The sequence below is a fragment of the Bombus impatiens genome, unplaced genomic scaffold (assembly GCF_000188095.3).
Source record: "Bombus impatiens unplaced genomic scaffold, BIMP_2.2 scf_0107, whole genome shotgun sequence".
Lineage (NCBI taxonomy): Eukaryota > Metazoa > Arthropoda > Insecta > Hymenoptera > Apidae > Bombus > Bombus impatiens.
The window spans coordinates 645,297-666,921 of record NT_176526.1 but is presented as its reverse complement, the minus strand read 5'-3'; the positions used below and the strand labels follow the sequence as shown (position 1 = coordinate 666,921).

Here is a 21,625-nt window from a genome sequence, read left to right as displayed (position 1 = left end):
ATCGATGAAAATTATTGAGAACGATCAATTATTAAATTATTAACGCAATGAATGGAAAATTATTGAAAATGATCAATGGATACTATTGAAAATAATTGAAGAAAATTACTGAAAATAGTAGAAATTAATATCTACAGATAGTTAATAGGAATTATTAAAAACGTTGTGATGGAAATTATTCACAACAGTCTCTACACATGCTACCTATCATAAACATGATATTTCGTATAATTAATGAAACAAAGTTGAAAAATCTTGAACTTTACTGCTATGTATTCGGAGAATTTGCCGAGAAACAAATCGCATTTATCATGCTGCAATTTCAGAATGATACATACATAATGTCATACCTGTCCACTTAAATAATGATCGATCGATAGGGGAGCAGCTTTCGTTCGTGAAATTCTTCCACTCGATCGTCAGATTTACCGATCGTAAACACGCTTACTTAATTTTGCAACGATGCACGACAGCAATAGAGACAGCTAAAAATAACGCGAGAGTATTTGGCAGCCAAAATAATTTTCTCTCTATTTCCAAATGTCTGATCGTAAACGAACGTCGAGTTATTAGGAGGCGAACGAATTTTTCTAATAACTCGCCAAAGACGAAAATTAATCAGTTCGTTTCTACATTTTTCGAACCAGTTAGCTGTTTTCGACGAGTATACTCGGCGCGAAGAGATGGCAATATTTTGCGTTATGACGAGCCCTGTGAGTAATAAAATTAAAATATGAAACAGTCGTTTCATTACAACTTAATTCTACACATATATACATGGTACATATATTTGCAATAAATTTCTTCTAACTTCTACATGTATTTTCGAATTAATTCGAAAAACGTCCTATTCGTATTCTCGTTGCAGTGCTAACAAAAATGTCCAAAAATGTTTAACAGCGTGCATAGTATATTCATTACAAATTTCCTCCCTGTATTTTTATATGGAATTTTGCAAGAAAATCTAATCTATACCATTGTTCTTCATTCGTGTCTCGTAATGCGAATTTCGAAACAGCAAAATACATTCTACATATATTTGCAGAAAATTTCTGCTAACTTCTGTGTATAATTTCCAATGAATTCATATAACGTGTAACGTGTTAATCTTGTTATACCGGAGTCTATTGCAGCTCCAAATTTTCCCATTGTAATCGCGATATTCGTATATTCTCGTTACGGTGCTAGGAAAAATCTCCAAAAGTTTCATATAGTCAAATAACGAGCATGATATATTGGGTTGGCAACTAAGTGGTTGCGGATTTTATCAATACCACTTAATGACAAAATCCGCAACCACTTAGTTGCCAAACCAATATATGCAGAATTTGAGTTATGATATATAAAAATATTGAAAAATATCCTAAATTGTTGGGTCGGCACTGTGCTTATTTTACTCGAACGCTTGCTGCACCATTTCTTTGCGAATATATTGGCTTGGCAACTAAGTGGTTGCGGATTTTATCAATACCACTTAATGACAAAATCCGCAATCACTTAGTTGCCGACCCAACAATTTAGGATATTTTTCAATATTTTTATATATCATAACTCAAATTCTGCATATATTGGTTTGGCAACTAAGTGGTTGCGGATTTTGTCATTAAGTGGTATTGATAAAATCCGCAACCACTTAGTTGCCAAGCCAATATATTCGCAAAGAAATGGTGCAGCAAGCGTTCGAGTAAAATAAGCACAGTAAATGTCTGTTCGAGCATAAATCGAGCAGGCAGCATTATCTCGACAGAATTTGATCCGCGACTTAATTCGCGATAACGTCGACGAACGGACGTAAAAACTAAAGCTGCTAACTGTATAAATTACTTCTGGCATTTAGATCGTCGAGATTGCACTTATCCAGGTAGTACACACCGATACAATACCACGTTGACACTAGGCACTGACGGATTTACCTGGTGACGACCAATGATTAAATTAATCGCCATAGCAAATATATGACGCGAGGATTTAGCCGGACGGAAATGGCAAATTCCAGCAAATTGCCACGGACTTTAGAGATTATTTTACATCTGCGTTTGGATCTCCGATCGAAGGAATCCTGGGCGTTTCGCGTGTCAAATCACCGCTTCTGCGAATAGAAACTCGAGAGCGTGTGATAGCTTGTGTGAACCTTTGTGATCGATAGACGACTCAAGATGGAAACAGAAAACAAAGGATCGGAGGGGAACAAAGGAAAGGCAAATTTGTTCGAATAATTGAAATAATTGGAATTCCCTGAATTCATCGTCCAAACAACGGTGTTGTATTTCATGTTTTCCTGTTGCATGCACGTGTTGCAGGATGTGAGAGGTGGAAGATGGACGTGATGATTACGAAGAATCGTTCGCGATTAGGATGGCACGAGGATGGAAAATTTTGAAATCGTGGAAATTTTCAGAAATCATCTGCTTGTACGTTTAAACTGCGAAGATTTCTCTGCAGAAATTTACTAATATGCAAATTTTAGAACCGCCTCCCTTGTCCGAATTAATTGCGAGAAAAAAGCTGTTCGCACGATGCTGAAAACTCGACGAGAATATTATTTTCTTATTCGAATTATTTCGATCTATATACGTACAGTGTTGTTGATTGACAAAGATAATCATGCGCCTATTTTAATTCAACGAACGAGTAGGAAATTTGACGATGATCGTTGTCAAAGACCATCGAAATCGTGCGCCAAACGGGACCAGGAAGATAGGAAACACGATATCAATGACATTCCTGGCTAATTCGTGGTCGACGATGAGGCAACGTTAGGCTAACCGACCGCGGTTTGCATAACATTTTCGCAGTCGATTCAGGTCGACGACTCGAACGAGGAAGAGACGAAAACGTTCTCTCATTTCACAGCTACGGAATTTCTAGGTAACTCGGCGAAGACGAGTAAATAGCTTTCCCTTTTTTGATATTTATGTAACGTACCCTTCTTCGACCTTTGAATTGCCATGTGAACGTGGAAATTACATTTTCAATTTTTCAATGTTATCTTCTTTCTTTATTATTGTTCTGTATACAGGGCGGTTGGTAACTGATGGTACAAGCGAAAAGGAGGTGATTCTGCGCGAAAAAAGAAGTCGAAAATATAGAATAAAAATTTTTCGTTCGAGGCTTTGTACTCGAGAAAATCGACTTTGAATTTTGGTTCGGTACGCGTGCACTTTATCGCGTCTCGTTATAATGGATCTCACTGTAGATCGTTGTCTCGATTGACGTTATTTTTTTTAATTTTTAAATTTTCAAATTTTTAAATTTTTAAATTTTTAAATTTTTATTCTATATTTTCGACTTCTTTTACCGCGTAGAATCACCCCCTTTCCGCTTGTACCACCAGTTACCAACCACCCTGTATATTTGCAAACGGCTGCAAACGTTGGTGAAATTTTTAGACAGCATGGAAATTTTTGATATTTCTGTCCCACAGATACCTTTCTTCGACTCTTTGAAATATGAAATTCGTCGTATAAACTTCTCGAATACTAAGTATACTGATTTAATTAGGCAAACATAAACTTATTTTTTAAGCAAACAGGATAGATTTCAATCGGAACTCGATAATGAAAATACGTTGATTTTTACTGCAGATTTTTATACGGATTTGTATTGTATCCTCATGAGCGCACATATGGAATTTAAATAGGAATTCATTCTGCCTATTATAAAATCCATATTATATAAACATCTTGTGTGGATTTTTGCATCACGAAATGTGCATAAAAGTCTTTCATAAATGCGTAAAAATCCGCAGTAAAATAGTCGATACTTTGCCTGTTTTATATATTTTTTACGTTAAATTAAATTCCCCATAAACGAATAAAAATCCACGGTATATCGGTCGCAATATCGCAGCAGGTCGTGCAGTATTTAACCTACATCTATAAAACATATGGAATTCGATCGAAACTGAGTCAACATCGTGTTCAACTTATACGCTGATATTCGCTTAAAGGAATTCACATCTATCTGACCAGTGAATTTTAAATTTGGCTAAACGATTCGTATCTTGCAATCTATCTGACTCCCAGTCCCATTTAACCATTTAATTACCACTCTGTTATACTTCACTATTATTACTATTTTTTGTATTCTTCTGTTAAATTAAATGTCCCATAAATGAATAAAAATCCGCGGTAAGGTGTTCGCTATGTCGCAGGAGGTCATGGCGACTATTTGTCCCGGCTCTGTGAAGCATCTGGGACTAGACGAGATCTCGGGTGACCTACTGCTCCTTTCCTGACAACGCCGCGATTACACAGCGGACACATTATTTATCCGGCTCTTCTTTTGTCGTCGATGCTTTTCGTTCGTGCTTTCTCACCCGTTATACTTCCCAGGCTTCTTCACAGACTTCTGCCCCATCGGTTTCATCGATCACGCGTTGCTCCTCATCTCGCTGGGAACATTCTTTTTTCTCCATCACTCGTCGATCAGCCGTGATCCAGGTGATCCGAAGACTCAAAAGTATTAGGATAGGCAACGCCATCCGAAGCGTACACTTGATTACGTTCGAACCTACTTTTGGCGGTGTCACAGATCTTCTCGACGCTGTCATAAATATCACGAACCTCCCTAACCGTGCAACCACCGTTATGAAGAATCCTCAGATCTGAAACGATCAAGGTCCTAGTAATATCGGATACAATGAAAGCTTCTTTATGGAATACGTAACATACGTAGTTGTTAGGTTTCGTATAATTATTTCTGTTCCTATTTACCAGCGTTAAGCTGTCACAGACAGTTCGACTGAGCCGCGTTTTCATAGGTCAAACTGTTACTCGCGCAGACATGGTCGGAACCGTACGATGAGGTCTCGTAGCTATAACAGCGATCCATAACTTTGCAAGGACCCTTTGAAGCTACTGTTACATCTAAAATAATGTTACATTAATTTTAACTTTTTACAATTTCAGTTGCACCGCAAACCTAGTCGAAACCTAACCAAGACAAGCTCATCCTACCATCTGGGTGAACGTTCTTTTTTTCTCGATCAGCTATCGATCAGTCGTGATCTAGGCGATCTATCGGAGGATATTTTCTCCGATAAATCGTCAGAGGAAACTATTCCACGAGGATAGAAAGATGTAAGATCGGTGTCTGTTTCATGGGACAAATTCCTTTCCCTTTTTGCTCTGGTCTTTAGCTCTTGGCTCTTGGCTTCCGGCTATCCGAGACTTCCGATACCCGTTTCCCAATCAGGTTTTGTCTTCTCGATCGCCTGGCATCCAGGAAGTCGACGTGGCTCTGAGTTACTTCGCGTAATCGGTTCTATAATCGTTCGTTTCCTGGCTCTCAGTCCTTTCTAAGCAGAAATCTCCGCGCTTACGAAAGATTAGCGCGAAACCACGATTAATTACTATGTTTAGTACAAAGTCGATTCGATAACTGGAAATTAGTTTTCGTTGTTGGTTAAACGTTCACACGGGTCCAAGTTTTGTGAGAGAAATTTGCTAGTAGCTGTGTGCAAAATTTCACTGTGTACAAAACGTAGAAAGGACAACTCTGTGACAAGATCTATTATAGAGTCTATCAAGTTTTATGAGATGTGTCTTTCCATTCAGATGCGTTTTTCTGATCAAATCAATCGGAAAACGGTGGAACATTGGATCGAAGGAAGGCTTTCTGAAGTCATCGTTCGAATATAATTACAAATTACGCGACAGGCTATTTATTCGCCGACAAAGGAACATTGTAAACAGCTTAATCGTCCGAGCAATTCCATCCTGTCCGATCGTAAACTTAATCGTTCGCCTATTAACATGTAAAACGCGAGGAATAAAAGAACAAATATCAGAGGAAACCTTATTCCAGAATCTGTTTTCCATTTTCCCGTTCTACTTTCTTGTTTCTTTTTTCTTTTCTGTTTTCATATCCACCGTTTGACTGCCTGGAAGCAAAAATAGCAATAGTCGACCGCAAAGGCACAATTAACAGCACTTGAGAGACATACCTAAATGGGTAAAGTTCGGAAAGCAGGTCACCTCTTCCCCTGATCGCGTGCAGACAATTCGCAAACTCATTTTTCTCGGGAAGAATCTCTGCCACGATAATTCCAACCTGATAGAACACGTGGTTCTGTTTGCAGAAACGTGATTCAACGATGGAAAATTCGATAGGAATATTCGTACGAAAAAAAAAGAGCGTAAAGGTACAGGGAATAACCCTGGCCAAATGTAAACCTGTGAAATCATAGTGTAGCTTTTTCACACGGATATCCATGTGTATACGTGTGAAGAGATGTTTAAGTTATAATAGCACATAGGTGTTCGTAGTAGCTCTATCTCCCTTATCCATATATTTTTTAACACGTTATTGCATTACTATAGATCATCCATATATTTTTTAACACGTTATTTATTACTATAGATCATCCATATATTTTTTAACATATTATTTATTACTATATATTATCCATATATTTTTAATACGTTATTGTATTATTATGTATTGTTTATATTATCCATTTTCCTTATCCATATGTAATTCAATACCTTATTGCATTACTATATATTAGCCACATATTTTTTAACACGTTATTACATTACTATATATAATTTATATTATCTATCTCCCTTATCCTTATATAATTTGATACGTTATTGTATTAGTATATATTATCCATATATTTTTTAACACGTTATTTTATTACTATATATCATCCATATATTCTTTAACACATTATTATATTACTATATATTATTTATATTATCTACCTCCCTTGTCCATATGTAACTTGATATTATTGTATTACTATATATTATCCATATATTTTTTAGTACGTTATTGTATTACTATATATCATCCATATATTTTTTAATACGTTATTGGATTACTATATATTAATTATATTATTCATCTTCTTTATCAATATATAATTTGATACGTTATTGTATTACTATATATTATCCATATATTTTTTAATACGTTATTCTATTACTATAAATTATCCATATATTTTTAATATGTTATTGTATCACTATATATCATCCATATATTTTTTAACACATTATTATATTACTATATATTATTTATATTATCTATTTCCCTTATCTCTATATAGTTCAATACGTTATTGCATTACTTTATATTATCCATATATTTTTTGACACGTTACGATATTGCCATATATTATCCATATATTTTTAACACGTCATTGCATTGCCATATATTATTTATAAAAACATTTTTTCATTCATAAATACATTCTAGCAAAATACATATATCTATATATAAGAAATCTACTGAATCTTATGAACTTCGTGTGTGCAAAGCCAAGTTCGACGAAGTTACAGGTACGTGCGGCTGTCAGAAAATATTATCAAACCAAATCAATTTCCGGGCTGTGTAGCCAAGGTTATATAAATAATACCAGTCACGCAAAAAATGCAGACAGGTCGAACGATGATTGTACTTGCCATTGGACTGCGCAGTTTATGCATTAATGCGAATTTTGGAAATGCGAAAATCTACACACACAAATAATGCAAACATACGCACAATTCAAACACCATACAAATAATTATGAAAATGAATTGTTGAACAATCGTTACATTTATACGATATAATTATTATTAATTACGAATACGAATAATTTATGAATATGTATAAAATAGCGGTACAGTCTCTGTGATATAATTATTATTACGCTACATATATAATATAATCGTTTCCATAGTGTTTAACATTTAATAAGCAAGACAGTTTCCTATCTATTTAATTTCTATTCGTTTAATTCTATTAAACTATATTTAGAGAAATTTGGAAATTCGTGGCTGTGTTGTCAGTTTAAAAGTAGAGGATTCAGAGATTGATAAAGTTTAATTGGAAAACGGGTCAAGAACAGATACACGAAATGACGACTTGCAATGGCCTAGTAAAGCTCGATGATCACGCTAATTCTCTGGCATGTTAATTGATCTAGTTCGAATGTAGCAACGGGTTAACGTGTAACGTTTCATTCGCAATTTCTTGTTCGATCGGCTGCAAAATTTATCTCTTAACATTATAACTATGCAATGGAATTCCAAGGATTCTTTGTACTTGATAGTTTAAACTTACAAACTTAATAGCCTTTTCATCGACAGTTCTTCTTCCATGCAAGTTCTACAATTTTATAAAATTTAGAGAAATTATCTGCCAACTATGATACATGTTGATCCAGCTCAGCAACATTTAAGGAAATCTAATAAAGAACACTGTTCAATTACCAGCAGAATTGCACTGATTGTTTAATACGAATCGAAGGAGAACGCTATGAAATTCATAGAATATTGAAAAATGTTTAATATCAAAGATTGGCATTTTTTCATATCTTCCTAACGTCTTGGAAAAATGACGAATAAATTATCCTGCGATGATTACATATCTTTTGACGAACAAAGCTGTTTCTATTCATTTCAAGATATCTTAATAGATAAAGTGAAAAAATATTCCCATCTGAAGCTGGTTAAATGTTCTTCGCGGAAATGAACCAAACTCCTAAATCAATTGTCAGTAACAATTCTTGCTTAATATTTTTGTCAGCCCTATATAACGTATACATTATACAATATATGGTATAACGCCATATTACTTGTTATATGTATGTAATAAATAATAACAATATATATAATAAATAATAAAGAAAGCTGATATCTCTCCTTGTAACATCATAATCGTAGAGATTTTCTTGTAAATGAAAAACACGCTATATTTGATTCCACTTGAAATATAAATCACCGCACATGTGTAGTAAATAATCTTACAAATTTTATTCACAGGAAACATCAAGCGTATACGATGAATAATGAAACAACGAAGATTCAGCAGTATGGACACGTGTCAGTTAAACGAGGAGCCAGAAGATTACACGAAGAATCCTTCGAGCGGATGCCTCATGGACATCCACGGCGGCAAAAATGAAGTAAGACATGCGTTTAAGGCAGTTAAAACGTCCCGCTGTTCTGCTTAAAAGGCGAGTGAAAGAGAGATAAAAATGTGCACGCGAGCCGAATGACATCAGCCGTGAATAAAATATTAGGATACGATGGCTGTGCTGCTTCGACAGCTATCTGCCTGCTCGTCGATAACTTTCGACAACGAATTCTCGAAGGAAATTCTGCCTGATCCATACAGCTGGCCATTTTGTCCCCGGAGGTGCTATTATAGCGATATCTTCCGTTTCAATTCGTACCGGCGCTTTATACCAATTTATTTTCTGTACAGGTGACCGAGAAGATGAAGAGTATTGGATGGACGAGTAGTACATGGGAGGAGGTTCCAGCTATTTTCTCGAAGAAGAGCCACCAGAGGCGAGTGATTCATCCTCGATGACGCAAGATGAACGAAACGTGGATTAATCGCGTGAAACTGCTAGCAAGGTCCGTCGTAGACAAGCGTCAAATCTGCCGAAAAGAATATTTCGTATGATAAATAATTACGAGGTTTCTTCGATGACTGATTTCAGTTTAAAACGCAGAGCATTGAATATTCCGCCTTAACCCCTGAAAGCTGTCATCAAGGAAAATCGTCTGCTTGTTCCTCTCGTTTTAAGAATCGATAAAATCGAGAAGATGTAAGTAATTAATTAGCGTTCTAGTATGATTGGATATTAGGATAAAGAATAGAAAAATTATCGCCCGTGATGGTCTCGTTATAGGATGGTAATATTGGAAGGAAATTTATATGAAATTTCGCTCATGATAGCCTTTAGGGTTTGAAGTTTGTAAAGACCAAGCAAGATTAGCTCACTTTTATCTGGAAACTTCAATTTCGCGCACCATAAAGCCTCTGGGCTCACGTACGACAAGTTATCGCTTCCACACACCGGAAATCGGAGACTTTCCTCGGGTATGGATCTGCAGGGGTTGTCGTCGGGGTCGACGCAGGCTCCAGAATGCTTCAGGGACAAATCTGCGAAAGAAAAATGAAGTAACAGTGCTTGTCTACTTGGAAATCTTTTGCGCGTATATTGTACGTGTTATGTAAAACGTTTTGAAAATTCATCGCCAGTGTAGTGAGACACGACTATCGTGATTACGCTGGTAAAGTTTAAAACAAACCTGAAAATGTATCTATAGAAGCTACAAAATGTTTGGTACAAGTATATATCTCGCAGAAGTGACAAAAGCTTTAAACAATTGATCCTTCATTGTATCAAGTTATTTGAAAAGTTCGTGGCGCTTTTATTAGAAATTTCTGTTAAATAATGAAACGCACGAACAAGCATGTACTACTTTTAATTGGATATGACAAAGCAGTGATTTTCAACCGGTGTGCCGCAAAAAGTTCTAAAATAAGCAACACCTGATTTAGACAGGTGCAGTGACCTGTTTTCCTTTAGACTTTAGACTGTCAAATACAAACAACAGACGTTCGACCGTCAATACCTTGTCTTGAAGCGTATTACGAGATGTAAATGATTGGAAATCGCTGCCATAGACAATTAAGGAGAAACATTGAATATTTGATAATAGACTGAATAAGTAGTCTAGCTAAATAAGGTCTTCCCAAGACAGCACTGACATTTATTTTGATTGTTGTGGCATTGTAAGTGATGGATACTTTGGTAGGTAACGCCATCGTTTCCGCAAACCTCGTCCTTTGCACTGAAGGTCTTAGCAGAGGATTTGAGATGAGCACACGAGAACTGCGTGTTCTTCTCGCACTCGTTATCTGATACCAACGTCTTCAAATCTGAAAAACAAATTAGGAAAGGCCCGTGAAGTCTGAGATCATTTATCTTCTCAACTTTAATCTCACGAAACTTTACAAAAAGAGAATACAATATGTAATAGAGCGTGGATCTTTATGCGTTTCATACGAGAAATTTAAGGATGTATAAAAATGAACAAAATGCATATAATACATATACGTTGAGTTAAGTAATAAGTTCATTAAAAATTGTTTGAAAAGTATAAAGGTACCTGAAATGTACCTGAATTTTTTAACGAAAAGTATATGTTTACAGAGAAATAACATAAATAAGTTACTTCTTAATTAGATAGAATACTTGATATGCTCTTTTTAAAAAAACTAAACGAACTTATTACTCGATCTGATAGAAATATATACGATATAAGAATAAAGAATACTAGCCACGAAAACTTGATAACACAACTTACCACGAGCTTTGTAACACAAAAACTTAAAAGGATTATGATATGTAACGCCATCTGAAGTACACACTGGATTCCATTCGAACCTACTATTGGCAATGTCACAGATCTTTTCGACGCTGTCATAAATATCATAAACCTCCCTAACCGTGCAACTACCGTTATGAAGAATCCTCAGATCTGAAACGATCAAGATCCTAGTAATATCGGATACAATGAAAGCTTCTTTATGACATATGTAACATATGTAGTTGTTAGGTTTCGTATAATTATTTCTGTTTCTATTTACCAACGTTAATCTGTCGGAGACAGTTCACCTGAGCCGCGTTTCCATAGGTCAAACCATTATTCGCGCAGACACCGTTGGAACCGTACGATAAGGTCTTGTAGCTATAACAGCGATCCATAACTTTGCAAGGACCGCTTAAAACTACTGTTACATCTAAAATAATATTACATTAATTTTAACGTTTTACTGCTTCGGATCAGAGCCGAACGAAGCTGTTACAGTCTTAAAATAATTGCCACATTAATGAATTATGCAATTGAATGGATGTTTTGCTGAATTATATCTGAAGCATCTTTTCATTTTGCCGCATTTGAACTGGTTCCGTATTTTCCAAATTTAAAGTCATCGACTGACACAAACGCTGACTAACTGTATATTGGATAGTTAAAGAAAATTTGATAAATTTGTCTCAGAATCCGCTATCGTTTATGCGTTCTTCCTGTAATAAATAAATTCGCGTTGACTTTTTTTGTCAGATTCGTGTAAGAATGTCAGAAAACTATTCTTTCATAATGACCAATAACGAGGTCTTATTTTACTATAAATCGTCTTAACACCGACAACGAGTTAACGTTTTACAATTTCAGTTATACCGCAAACCTAGTTGAAACCTAACGAGAACAAGCTCAAGCTAAATTCTAATATTGCATTAGATCCACGGTGGACCTGGTCAACGAAACTCAGAGGGACAGTAGTCTCTGGAAACGTTGCTCATGTTCGCGGAATTCTACTAACTCGAAGATAAGGGATTTTTAGTTTGCATTGTTAGGAGAGTCGGCGACCAGACGACAAAATGTAACAATACCCGCGGACATTAGTGGGTAACAACGAGCCAGAGTTTGCAAGCTGGAATTCTGGTCTCGCGAACCTCTCTCAGTCCGACTGGTCAACTAAATTTCTCCAGCCAGCCAACTTTTGCTAACTTTAATCCGTATTAACGGCACGGTAAATATACTCAGAATTTGTCTTGCTTACTCTGCGAACGATTGTAATTAACGCATGAAAGTGATTCCAGGTTCGTGTACGTGTGCCCATCCGATCCACAGATCGGCCGATAAAACAGATTTATCTTGCAGTAATCATCCACCGGTAAACAATATCCAGAATGCATTGGTATCACTGAAAAGGAATTTTCGTTCATTAAAGTACGAATGTATGAAGGTAAATATTATTCTTAACGTAAGTTATGAATCATTTTTATTAATTTCATTAGATTTATTCTCAAATACCACATGATCCGAGGTATGTCTCTCGGTAATCAGCAGTTAAATTGAATCTTATAATTAGATTGCGGATTTTTACGCTTTTATGGGAAATTTAAAGATGCACAAATGTATATACATAATGAAAGTATGAATTTGTATAAATATCCGCATTCTACTTGTAATTTACGATCGAAGATCTCACAGGAAAATATGATAATTTTCTAACTCTTACGTCACTTGGTGATTGGCAAAAAGTATATTAACATGAAATAATTTAAGAAAGAAATAATCTGGTAGATTTGAAGATATAAGGCTTTTGATAAATCCACAGAAACGAATAATATTAGCTTAGTTAGTATATGAACTTAATTTAATTAGTATTAATCCGCATAATAGAATCTATTATCAATATTTATATCATTAATTGGTATACTATTATAATACTATTTAAGAGAATGATATAAAACACATTGAATTTATAAAATACAGAAAATGTAACTTATATATCATGTTCTTCAGATGTGGTCTTCAGTTCAAAGCAGTAATATAAATACAATTTATTTATATGTTCAAACTTTTATTCTTTATTAGAATATCTGAGGAGTGCTCTAAGAAATTAACATGTTCCTATATTACTATAGTTAAGGAATAACGTTGCCAGGACATATATACATAGTACATACAGTATACGTCAAGAAAATTGCAAGAAAAGAAGGCTAACGAAGTTTGAATAATTTCACCATGCAGCTAGGATATACGGTATTGTTCGTTGAATTAGGCGGCTTCCGGCCAAGTATAGTGAGAAACATGGTATTCCATAGAATTAAAAATTCATGTACGCCCCGCGTACGTGCTTCGTGAATGTTTAAGTATGCCGTGACCTAAACTCGCGTAATTGTACGAAGCATGGAAGCTTAGAATTGCAAAGAGGGAAATTTCATTGTTACTCACCGTTCTGAAATGTCTGATAGTTAACGCAGTCCAGGTATAAATCGTTGGCATAAGTAATGCCATCACTACCACATACTGGACCATCATACAAATCTACGTTATTAAAAATTTCGCAATTTTGGTAAAAAATTCGCTTGTTCGCCAATATAAAAGTCCACCCTCTTCTACAGATCAGTGTGAAACCTAAAAATCGACATTACGTGAAATGTAATAAACTGTCAATAATGAGGTAAATATTCCTCTTTTACCGAAAAAGAATAAAAAGTACTTCATGGTAGGCGTAGGTATAAGTACATACTTTAAAGTTATTTTATGAACCGTATTTTATACGAGATATAATCGCTATATCTTAAGGATGACGTATTAAAGTAGATTATTTTTCATTTCTCTCTACAAGGTTTTTTATTCAGCACGTGCTTTTATTGTCAATATTTTCTCGTTTAATCAGAATGGAACGCAACTGCAATTATCTTATCAACGTGGTTTGCATGCTTCACTATGATGCGTTATCAATCGAGAAAACAATTTATGACAGCGTGATTTTGATAGACGAAAAGATACATAAAAAACTATTACAATGTTTCCTTTTATGCATAGGTACATATTTATGAAATACATATTTAAAATTACAAGTTGTATAATAGATTCAAATAAACCGCCATTTAGTAGGTAATTACCATTCCTACTATATCGTTGGAAGATCTAATAGATTACCGACTGTACAATTTTCTTAATAAAAAATTTTATGGTAAACGATTTCTGTTTTATCGACAGTTCAGTAACGATACATCATGAAGATATAAGATAAGGGTTTGACACATCATATAATGTCTCACTAAACTCATGATCAAATATTCAAGTCTTTTGATAAACTTAACACGTATGCAAAAGTTATCACGGAGGTTATTATAAGATTCGATAGTACAATTAATTTGAACAATCCGTTTGACGCTAAATATATCTGATTAATTACTGCAACTGTGTGCAGGAACCTTTAGATCAACGCCATTTTTAGGAGGTGTAGGTTGTGTGGTGGAAGAAAAGTTGGGCCACGTAGTTACTTTATGGGAGAAGATTTAAATTTCATATTTGTATTATTAGACTCGAATTTATTCAATATTGTAAATACAAGTTGTACAGTGCAAAATGGTACGTATTTTAGGAACGAAGATAACGTAATTTAGTTAATTTTTCATTCGCTCCTGTGTACATGTTTGCGCTTAACTATTGTGACAGTGACGAACAATTGGATCATTATAACTATTTTTTCTAATAAATGATTATTATAAGATGCTTCCAATAAAGATACGCTCGATTTAAATATGTTTGATGATAAATTGTCTCACTCTTTTTTTTCTCTATTTGCTTCTTTCATTTTGGACAGCTGGCCACTTACGTGAACATTTATTATAAATAATAAAAAATCTACATTAAGAAATATGATATATAATTGCTCTTAATGTAATATGTATGTTGTTTATGTAATACCTTTAATGTAAATGTCCTTATATCCTGTACAGGTTACATTCATATCATCAACATGAGTTTCATCGACTTTGTTTTCAAACTTTGTTAATTCAGAACTTTTCTATCCCAACTTTAATCAACAACAGTACTAAGTAATAATAATATTAGCTATATGCATTTACAAATTTGTATGTTGGTTATTGTCATTATTAGTTATTGTCAATTAATCTTGCTATTAATAAAAAATAGCATTGATGAATTGTAGTCAACAAGAGTAATATTAATAAAACCAATATTGGTGATATCAATGTAAATCACAAAATACACATTCCTAAAATTGCTCACTAATTACTTTACCCAAGATTTTCTATTATCTTTTATTGCATTCATATGATATGATACATATTCCCTTTTAAATTATAAATATATACTTTATTTTCCCTTAGCCACTGAGGTTAGATATCAAGCGAAAACTGACCGCTCGGTCGGACAGGGTAAAGAGCGTGGACCTTCACCCTACAGAACCATGGATGCTCTGTTCCTTGTATCAAGGAAACGTTAATATTTGGAATCATGAAACTCAGACGCTGGCTAAAACATTTGAAGTATGTGACTTACCAGTTCGTACAGCCAAATTTGTACCACGCAAGAATTGGGTTGTTACTGGTTCAGATGATATGCAAGTTAGAGTATTTAATTATAATACTTTGGAACGTGTGCATTCTTTCGAGGCACATAGTGACTATGTCAGATGTATTGCAGTACATCCAACACAACCATTTATATTAACAAGTAGTGGTATGTGTATTAACTTACTTATTAAATTTTAATGATAATTTTATTTCTGATTAATTCCTTTTTTCTTCTTGTTAGATGATATGCTAATCAAATTGTGGAACTGGGAAAAAGGTTGGATAGCACAACAGGTGTTTGAAGGGCACACACACTATGTAATGCAAGTAGTATTCAATCCAAAAGATAATAATACATTTGCAAGTGCTTCATTAGACAGAACAGTGAAAGTATGGCAGCTTGGATCTTCCACAGCCAATTTCACACTAGATGGTCATGAGAAAGGTGTAAATTGTGTTGATTACTATCATGGTGGAGATAAACCATACTTAATATCAGGAGCAGACGATAACTATGTCAAAATTTGGGACTATCAAAATAAAACTTGTGTACAGACACTAGAAGGACACACACAGAATATTTGTGCTGTTTGTTTTCATCCAGAATTGCCCATCATTCTTACGGGTTCTGAAGATGGAACTGTTCGAATATGGCATGCTGGAACATACAGATTGGAATCTTCCCTTAATTATGGTTTTGAGAGAGTATGGACAATCGCTTGTTTAAAGGGCTCAAACAATGTTGCAATTGGTTATGATGAGAGTAGTGTTATAGTAAAAGTTGGTAGAGAGGAGCCTGCAGTTTCAATGGATTCATTAGGTGGCAAGATCGTCTGGGCAAAACACAGTGAAATACAGCAAGTGAACTTGAAAGCTTTGGGAGAGGAAACACAAGATGGAGAGAGACTCCCACTGGCTGTCAAAGACATGGGTGCCTGTGAAATTTATCCACAAACTATCCAGCATAATCCGAATGGAAGATTCTTGGTAGTTTGTGGGGATGGAGAGTACATTATTTACACATCTATGGCATTAAGAAATAAAGCTTTTGGTCAAGCATCGGAATTCATCTGGGCAGCTGATTCAAGTCAGTATGCTGTCAGAGAAAGTAATACCACTGTAAAAGTCTTCAAGAACTTCAAAGAAAAGAAGAGCTTTAAGCCTGATTTTGGTGCTGATGGTAAATATAATAATTATTTTTCAAATTGCCGTATTTCATTTACTAATATAATTTTATTAATTTATTATATTTATATTATACAGGTATTTTTGGTGGATTTTTGTTGGGCGTTTCTTCTGGATCTGGTCTATCATTTTTCGACTGGGACACGCTTAAGTTAGTTCGTCGTATAGACATTCAACCGACACATGTCTATTGGGCCGAAAATGCCTCTCTGGTAGCATTAGCTACATCTGATCAATACTTTATTTTAAAATACCATGCTGATGCAGTTGCAAATGCTCCAGAAAATTCAGAAGACATTGAAGATGCTTTTGAGGTTTGTCATTTTACCTGCCATTAATACCTACAATGAAGAAAGTAATGTTCTAAAACCCTTTAATATCATTTATAGATGGTAGCAGAAATGAGTGAAACTGTGAAAACTGGTCTATGGGTCGGTGACTGCTTCATTTACACAAATAGCGTAAATCGGATAAACTATTTCGTCGGTGGAGAAGTTGTGACTGTATCACACTTAGATAGACCAATGTATCTTCTTGGATATGTCCCGAGGGACAACAGATTGTATCTGTGCGACAAGGAACTGTCAGTTGTCTCGTATTCGTTATTATTATCTGTATTAGAATACCAGACTGCTGTTATGCGAAAAGATTTCGAGACAGCAGACAGAGTTCTTCCCACGGTTCCCAAGGAACATCGTACGCGAGTAGCTCATTTCTTGGAAAAACAAGTTCGTATTATTAAGACAATCTCTTGAGAATAAACACTCTGTTTATTTGAAGAATTAACATTTAAAATGCTGTAGGGTTTCAAAGAACAAGCATTGGCTGTGTCCACGGATCCAGAACACAGGTTTGAATTGGCTCTGGCATTGGGAGACCTCGTAACGGCGCACTCGCTTGCAAAGGAAGCGAATAGCCAGCAAAAATGGCGGCAATTGGCGTCTCTCGCCACTCAGAAAGGAAAATTGTGCTTAGCACAAGAATGTTTGCATCAGGCGCAAGATTTCGGTGGGCTCCTACTGCTTGCCACAAGTACAGGAAACGCGAATATGATTCAAAAACTAGGCTCGGACGCTAATGATATGGGCAAGAATAATATTTCTTTCTTGTCATATTTTATTCTTGGAGACCTCGACAAGTGCCAGGAAATCCTTCTAAAAACGGACAGAACTCCAGAGGCTGCGTTCTTTGCACGAACGTACGCTCCTAGTAAAGTTTCATCGATTGTAAAATTATGGAAGGAGAAACTCTCGTCTGTGAGCAAGAAAGCTGGACAGAGCTTGGCTGATCCTGAACAGTACGAAAACCTGTTTCCTGGATACAGAGAAGCGTTGAAGGTCGAACAGTTCCTTAGAGAGGAGAGTAAGAAGAAGGTTCCGGCATCTGCATTCCCGACTATGAAAGTAAGAATGGGTTTACCTTCTTTTTAAAAATTCTGAATATTTCAGTAATTTGTGATATTGTAAAACATAGAATGCGATTTCATATGTCTATTATAGCCGAATATCGAACGAAATCCATTCGAGGAGATGCTAGCGGCTGAGCAGGCGAATCGATTCACCTACAAAGCGGCTACAAGTACAACTGACGAAGCAGAAGAGTCAACCACCGAAATGATAATGAATAGGCTACAGGATCTCGATATTGGTAAGGTAATCCCATCGTCTACGGGAAAATCGAATTTTCCCGAGAAGATTACGAAGACCACCAGCAGCTCTAGACCATTAACCATGGACGAGGACGATCTGGATCTCGATCTTGAAATCGATGATACTATAGATACTACTGTAAGTCCATTGTGTTACTACCAATATGTGTTTCTTCTATTAGTTTTTCTTTTTTCATGCAACATTTTTTACCTTGTGCATGCTGTCCGTATATAAGTGCTTCTACATACACAAAGTAAGTGTACGCGCATAAAAGTACATTTACTTCTTTATTTATTTTATACAGACTTAATTATGTTGTGAAATAGAGTTATTTTAATTGGGATATCAAAATCATGAGGGGCCCTGGTAGGGGTGAATCGAGGTCAAACGGAAGAACAACATGGGTGGGGAACAAAAGAGGGTAACTAGACGATGCTTTAATACCCTTAAATACAGACGCGTAATTCTAGAAGGGTATTACATTACTAAAACAGTCTGAAACCAAGCGTGGTACGCACACGCGCATCTAGAACGAGTGTATGCGTGGCAATATATCGATCTTGACCGATGTATGTGAACACGTTCCACCTATCAAGCAGAACGAACACCACGTTAAATAAAGCAAAGAAAGGCGAAACACACACGCGGAAATAAAAGAAAGAAAGAAACCGTAGGCAGGTAACGCGAAAGTGGAGAATTTCGAGCCTTTTGTTTTAAGATAAAAATCGATAGCAGTATTTTCAGTCATATTTTCTTTCCTCGTCTAATTTCTTTCTAAACATCGATTATTAGGATTCTTGAGTCATCAACGAGTGAAGAGGGAACTACGAAGCCATAAAGTTTGTTGACTTTGCACCAGTCACGGTTCATTCTCTTTACAGCCTTATTGCCATAACATTCGTGTACAGAATCCCTCTTTGTGTACCCTTTCCCTCGTTTATATTGTTTTATCACGCTTTCTTTATTTAGACAGCAAATATTTCTCTCGCTCAATTATCATATTTTCATATTATACAATATTTATTAAACTATCTATTAATCTAATAAAGATTAAAATTTTTAAGAGGAGTAAAGAAAATACAAAGTTCCTAAAATAGTAGATTTTCTTATACATTGAAGCTGTTTTAAATTTCTTTTTTTTTCTACTATCCAAACATTCTGTGAATAAAAGTAGATGATAAATGGTAATGCTGAAAAATATATTTCCTGTTTCAGGGTGTGAATCTCGATGATGACCTCCTCGAAGAAGACTAGCCCGTCGATTGGAATACCTTTCTCCTGTTAATCATTCCTTGCGAGCCAACCAGAATTGTTTAGAGAAAATCAAGTATTAAAGAGAGAAGAAACCGTCGAAGAATGTTTTTGTGCGCGAGTGTTTCTATCATGCACAATATTCAGCATGTGCACACAGACTTTATCCATGTACTGAGAATTATATATATTGTAATATAACAAAACATTCACATAAGTTTCCATCTATTTCTTTCCACAGCCATCGTTGCACTCTCCCAAGAGGTACCATTTTTATCGATGCTTAGGAACTTAGGAAATATACAAATACATGTTGTTCATATAACAGAGTAATTCAATAAAATGTAATCTTTATTTCATTTTGCAGATAGGCATCCTTAAGTCTCCTTAGCATCGTGAAGATTAAAAGACTACAACGAAAGCATTTCTAATCCTAAAATCTAACATACGATAAATTTTCAATTTATTCGCAGTGCAAGTAACATCCCAATGAGAGAATAATGACCTGTCAATCTCCGTATCTCCTTTCAATGACGTCACCATCATCCATAACTTTTTCCATGCTGAGCAAGCTCTCCACTAAAGGATCCTAAAAATAATCCAAACACTTTATAAGCGAGGAACACGTTAACTCTCTTTGAAACTCGAATAGTCGTCGATTTTCATGCACGCGTACGTGTCGTCAGCCACTGTAGAAAGAGAAAGAGATACATTTTGCGTGACTGGTACGTGCCCCGACGTTCTCCAGCACAACGTGTGCTCGAAGAAGGACCGAACTATCGTATTCCATCTCTACTTTCATTGTATGGCGCTTGAATCTTACTCATTTATTTGCAAAATTGTTTGCAGATCCTAAAGAAGATATAAAAAAGAAAAGAAGTAGACGGAACAGCAAAGTCTATGCAATGTTTAAGATTTGAAAGAGTTGTTAAAATGAAGTTGAAGCAATCTTGAAAACGGAAGTAGGTCGGAGGAGACTAAAAGATTGGAACTACTGTAACCTCTTTTCATTAGAAAGTTTATATTTATCTGCGTGTCTTGTTGCATTTTTGTTATTTTTATAGTCGAAAGTAGATTGAGGAACCGCGTGTCTGGATAACAAGAGATGGCCACGAGGACGGATTAATCGCGTGTAAATTTACGCGACACCCGGGGAACCCGGTACAACAAGCTGAAAAACGATGCAGTAGTAGGTGGAGACAGAGAAAGACGAGGGAACGGGGCGGGAAGGTAGCCGCGCGCGTCGTCTCGAAAATAGAAACGGCTTCGTTGACACTCTGCTACAAATTGTCCGCGTCGTTATGCTCTTTGTAAGAGCCAGGCGCTCCTTCCTCCCTGGATGCCCGCCGCTGGAATATTTTGCGATTTTTGCGTTCCGATCTCTACCCTTTGACTAATCGGTCATTGGATATTAGAAACGTGTATAGATAACTTCTCTAAAAAATTATATAGGTCCACAGATTAACACCGCAACTATTATTATTATTGCAATATATTTTCATAGAAAATTAGGGTAGATTAAGGAGTTGTTAATTGAGAGTTAACTTTTATGTTAAATAAGATCAGCGATAATGTAAAGATAATTATATGTGAAGACCACACGAGAAACGTATGATAAGTCCGTTTTTGTTCATTTTCTGATTATGTCATTTGGCGGTGAGGAAGTATTTTAACGTGAAATAGTTGAAAAAGAAGAATAATGTGGTAGATTCGAAAATACATGCTAAATGCACAATATATCAGTTTAGGTCTTTTTATATTATCTTAACTTGGTTATTATCAGTCTGCATAACTGATAAATGTAAAATTAGTTCACAACATATTGAATTTTAAAATTGCCCTTCTATAAAAATCCGAAAACGTGACTTATCATGTTTTTCACCTGTAGCCTTCATATTTATTT

At 35.5% G+C, this 21,625-nt stretch overlaps 2 protein-coding genes and 1 long non-coding RNA gene across 6 annotated transcripts in view; 2 read left to right on the top strand and 1 right to left on the bottom strand.

Moving 5' to 3' along the window:
- LOC117151199 overlaps window positions 1-9,496 on the top strand; it is a 73,826-nt gene extending 64,330 nt beyond the window's left edge. Inside the window, exons 3-4 of the long non-coding RNA XR_004460952.1 lie at window positions 8,757-9,132; window positions 9,202-9,496. This is a non-coding gene — a long non-coding RNA (uncharacterized LOC117151199). The remainder of the gene's footprint in view (window positions 1-8,756; window positions 9,133-9,201) is intronic.
- On the bottom strand, window positions 9,268-13,873 carry LOC105680242 (serine protease inhibitor dipetalogastin-like). 2 transcript variants are annotated; one of them, XM_012380795.3, is made up of 8 exons: window positions 13,787-13,873; window positions 13,539-13,721; window positions 12,358-12,501; window positions 11,383-11,535; window positions 11,100-11,273; window positions 10,501-10,671; window positions 9,727-9,888; window positions 9,268-9,380 (listed from the first exon to the last, which is right to left on the bottom strand). In XM_012380795.3, exons 1-8 carry the CDS (start codon window positions 13,809-13,811, stop codon window positions 9,349-9,351), a joined length of 1,044 nt encoding a protein of 347 aa, XP_012236218.1. In that variant the 5' UTR covers window positions 13,812-13,873; the 3' UTR covers window positions 9,268-9,348. The 2 variants fall into 2 exon arrangements, with proteins under 2 accessions (XP_012236218.1, XP_012236217.1); XM_012380794.3 differs by lacking the exon at window positions 9,268-9,380 and having other exon boundaries at window positions 9,574-9,888.
- Window positions 13,874-14,316: 443 nt separating this feature from the next.
- On the top strand, window positions 14,317-19,939 carry LOC100748396 (coatomer subunit beta'). 3 transcript variants are annotated; one of them, XM_024364798.1, is made up of 10 exons: window positions 14,319-14,440; window positions 14,527-14,687; window positions 15,452-15,803; window positions 15,879-16,817; window positions 16,901-17,136; window positions 17,212-17,550; window positions 17,626-18,225; window positions 18,322-18,609; window positions 18,707-18,724; window positions 19,687-19,939. In XM_024364798.1, the coding sequence occupies exons 2-10, from the start codon at window positions 14,685-14,687 to the stop codon at window positions 19,723-19,725; spliced, it is 2,814 nt and encodes a 937-aa protein (XP_024220566.1). In that variant the 5' UTR covers window positions 14,319-14,440; window positions 14,527-14,684; the 3' UTR covers window positions 19,726-19,939. The 3 variants fall into 3 exon arrangements, with proteins under 3 accessions (XP_033174601.1, XP_024220566.1, XP_012236234.1); XM_033318710.1 differs by lacking the exons at window positions 18,707-18,724; window positions 19,687-19,939 and adding an exon at window positions 18,842-18,862 and having other exon boundaries at window positions 14,317-14,687; XM_012380811.2 differs by lacking the exon at window positions 18,707-18,724 and having other exon boundaries at window positions 14,324-14,687.
- The last annotated feature ends 1,686 nt before the right edge of the window (window positions 19,940-21,625 follow it).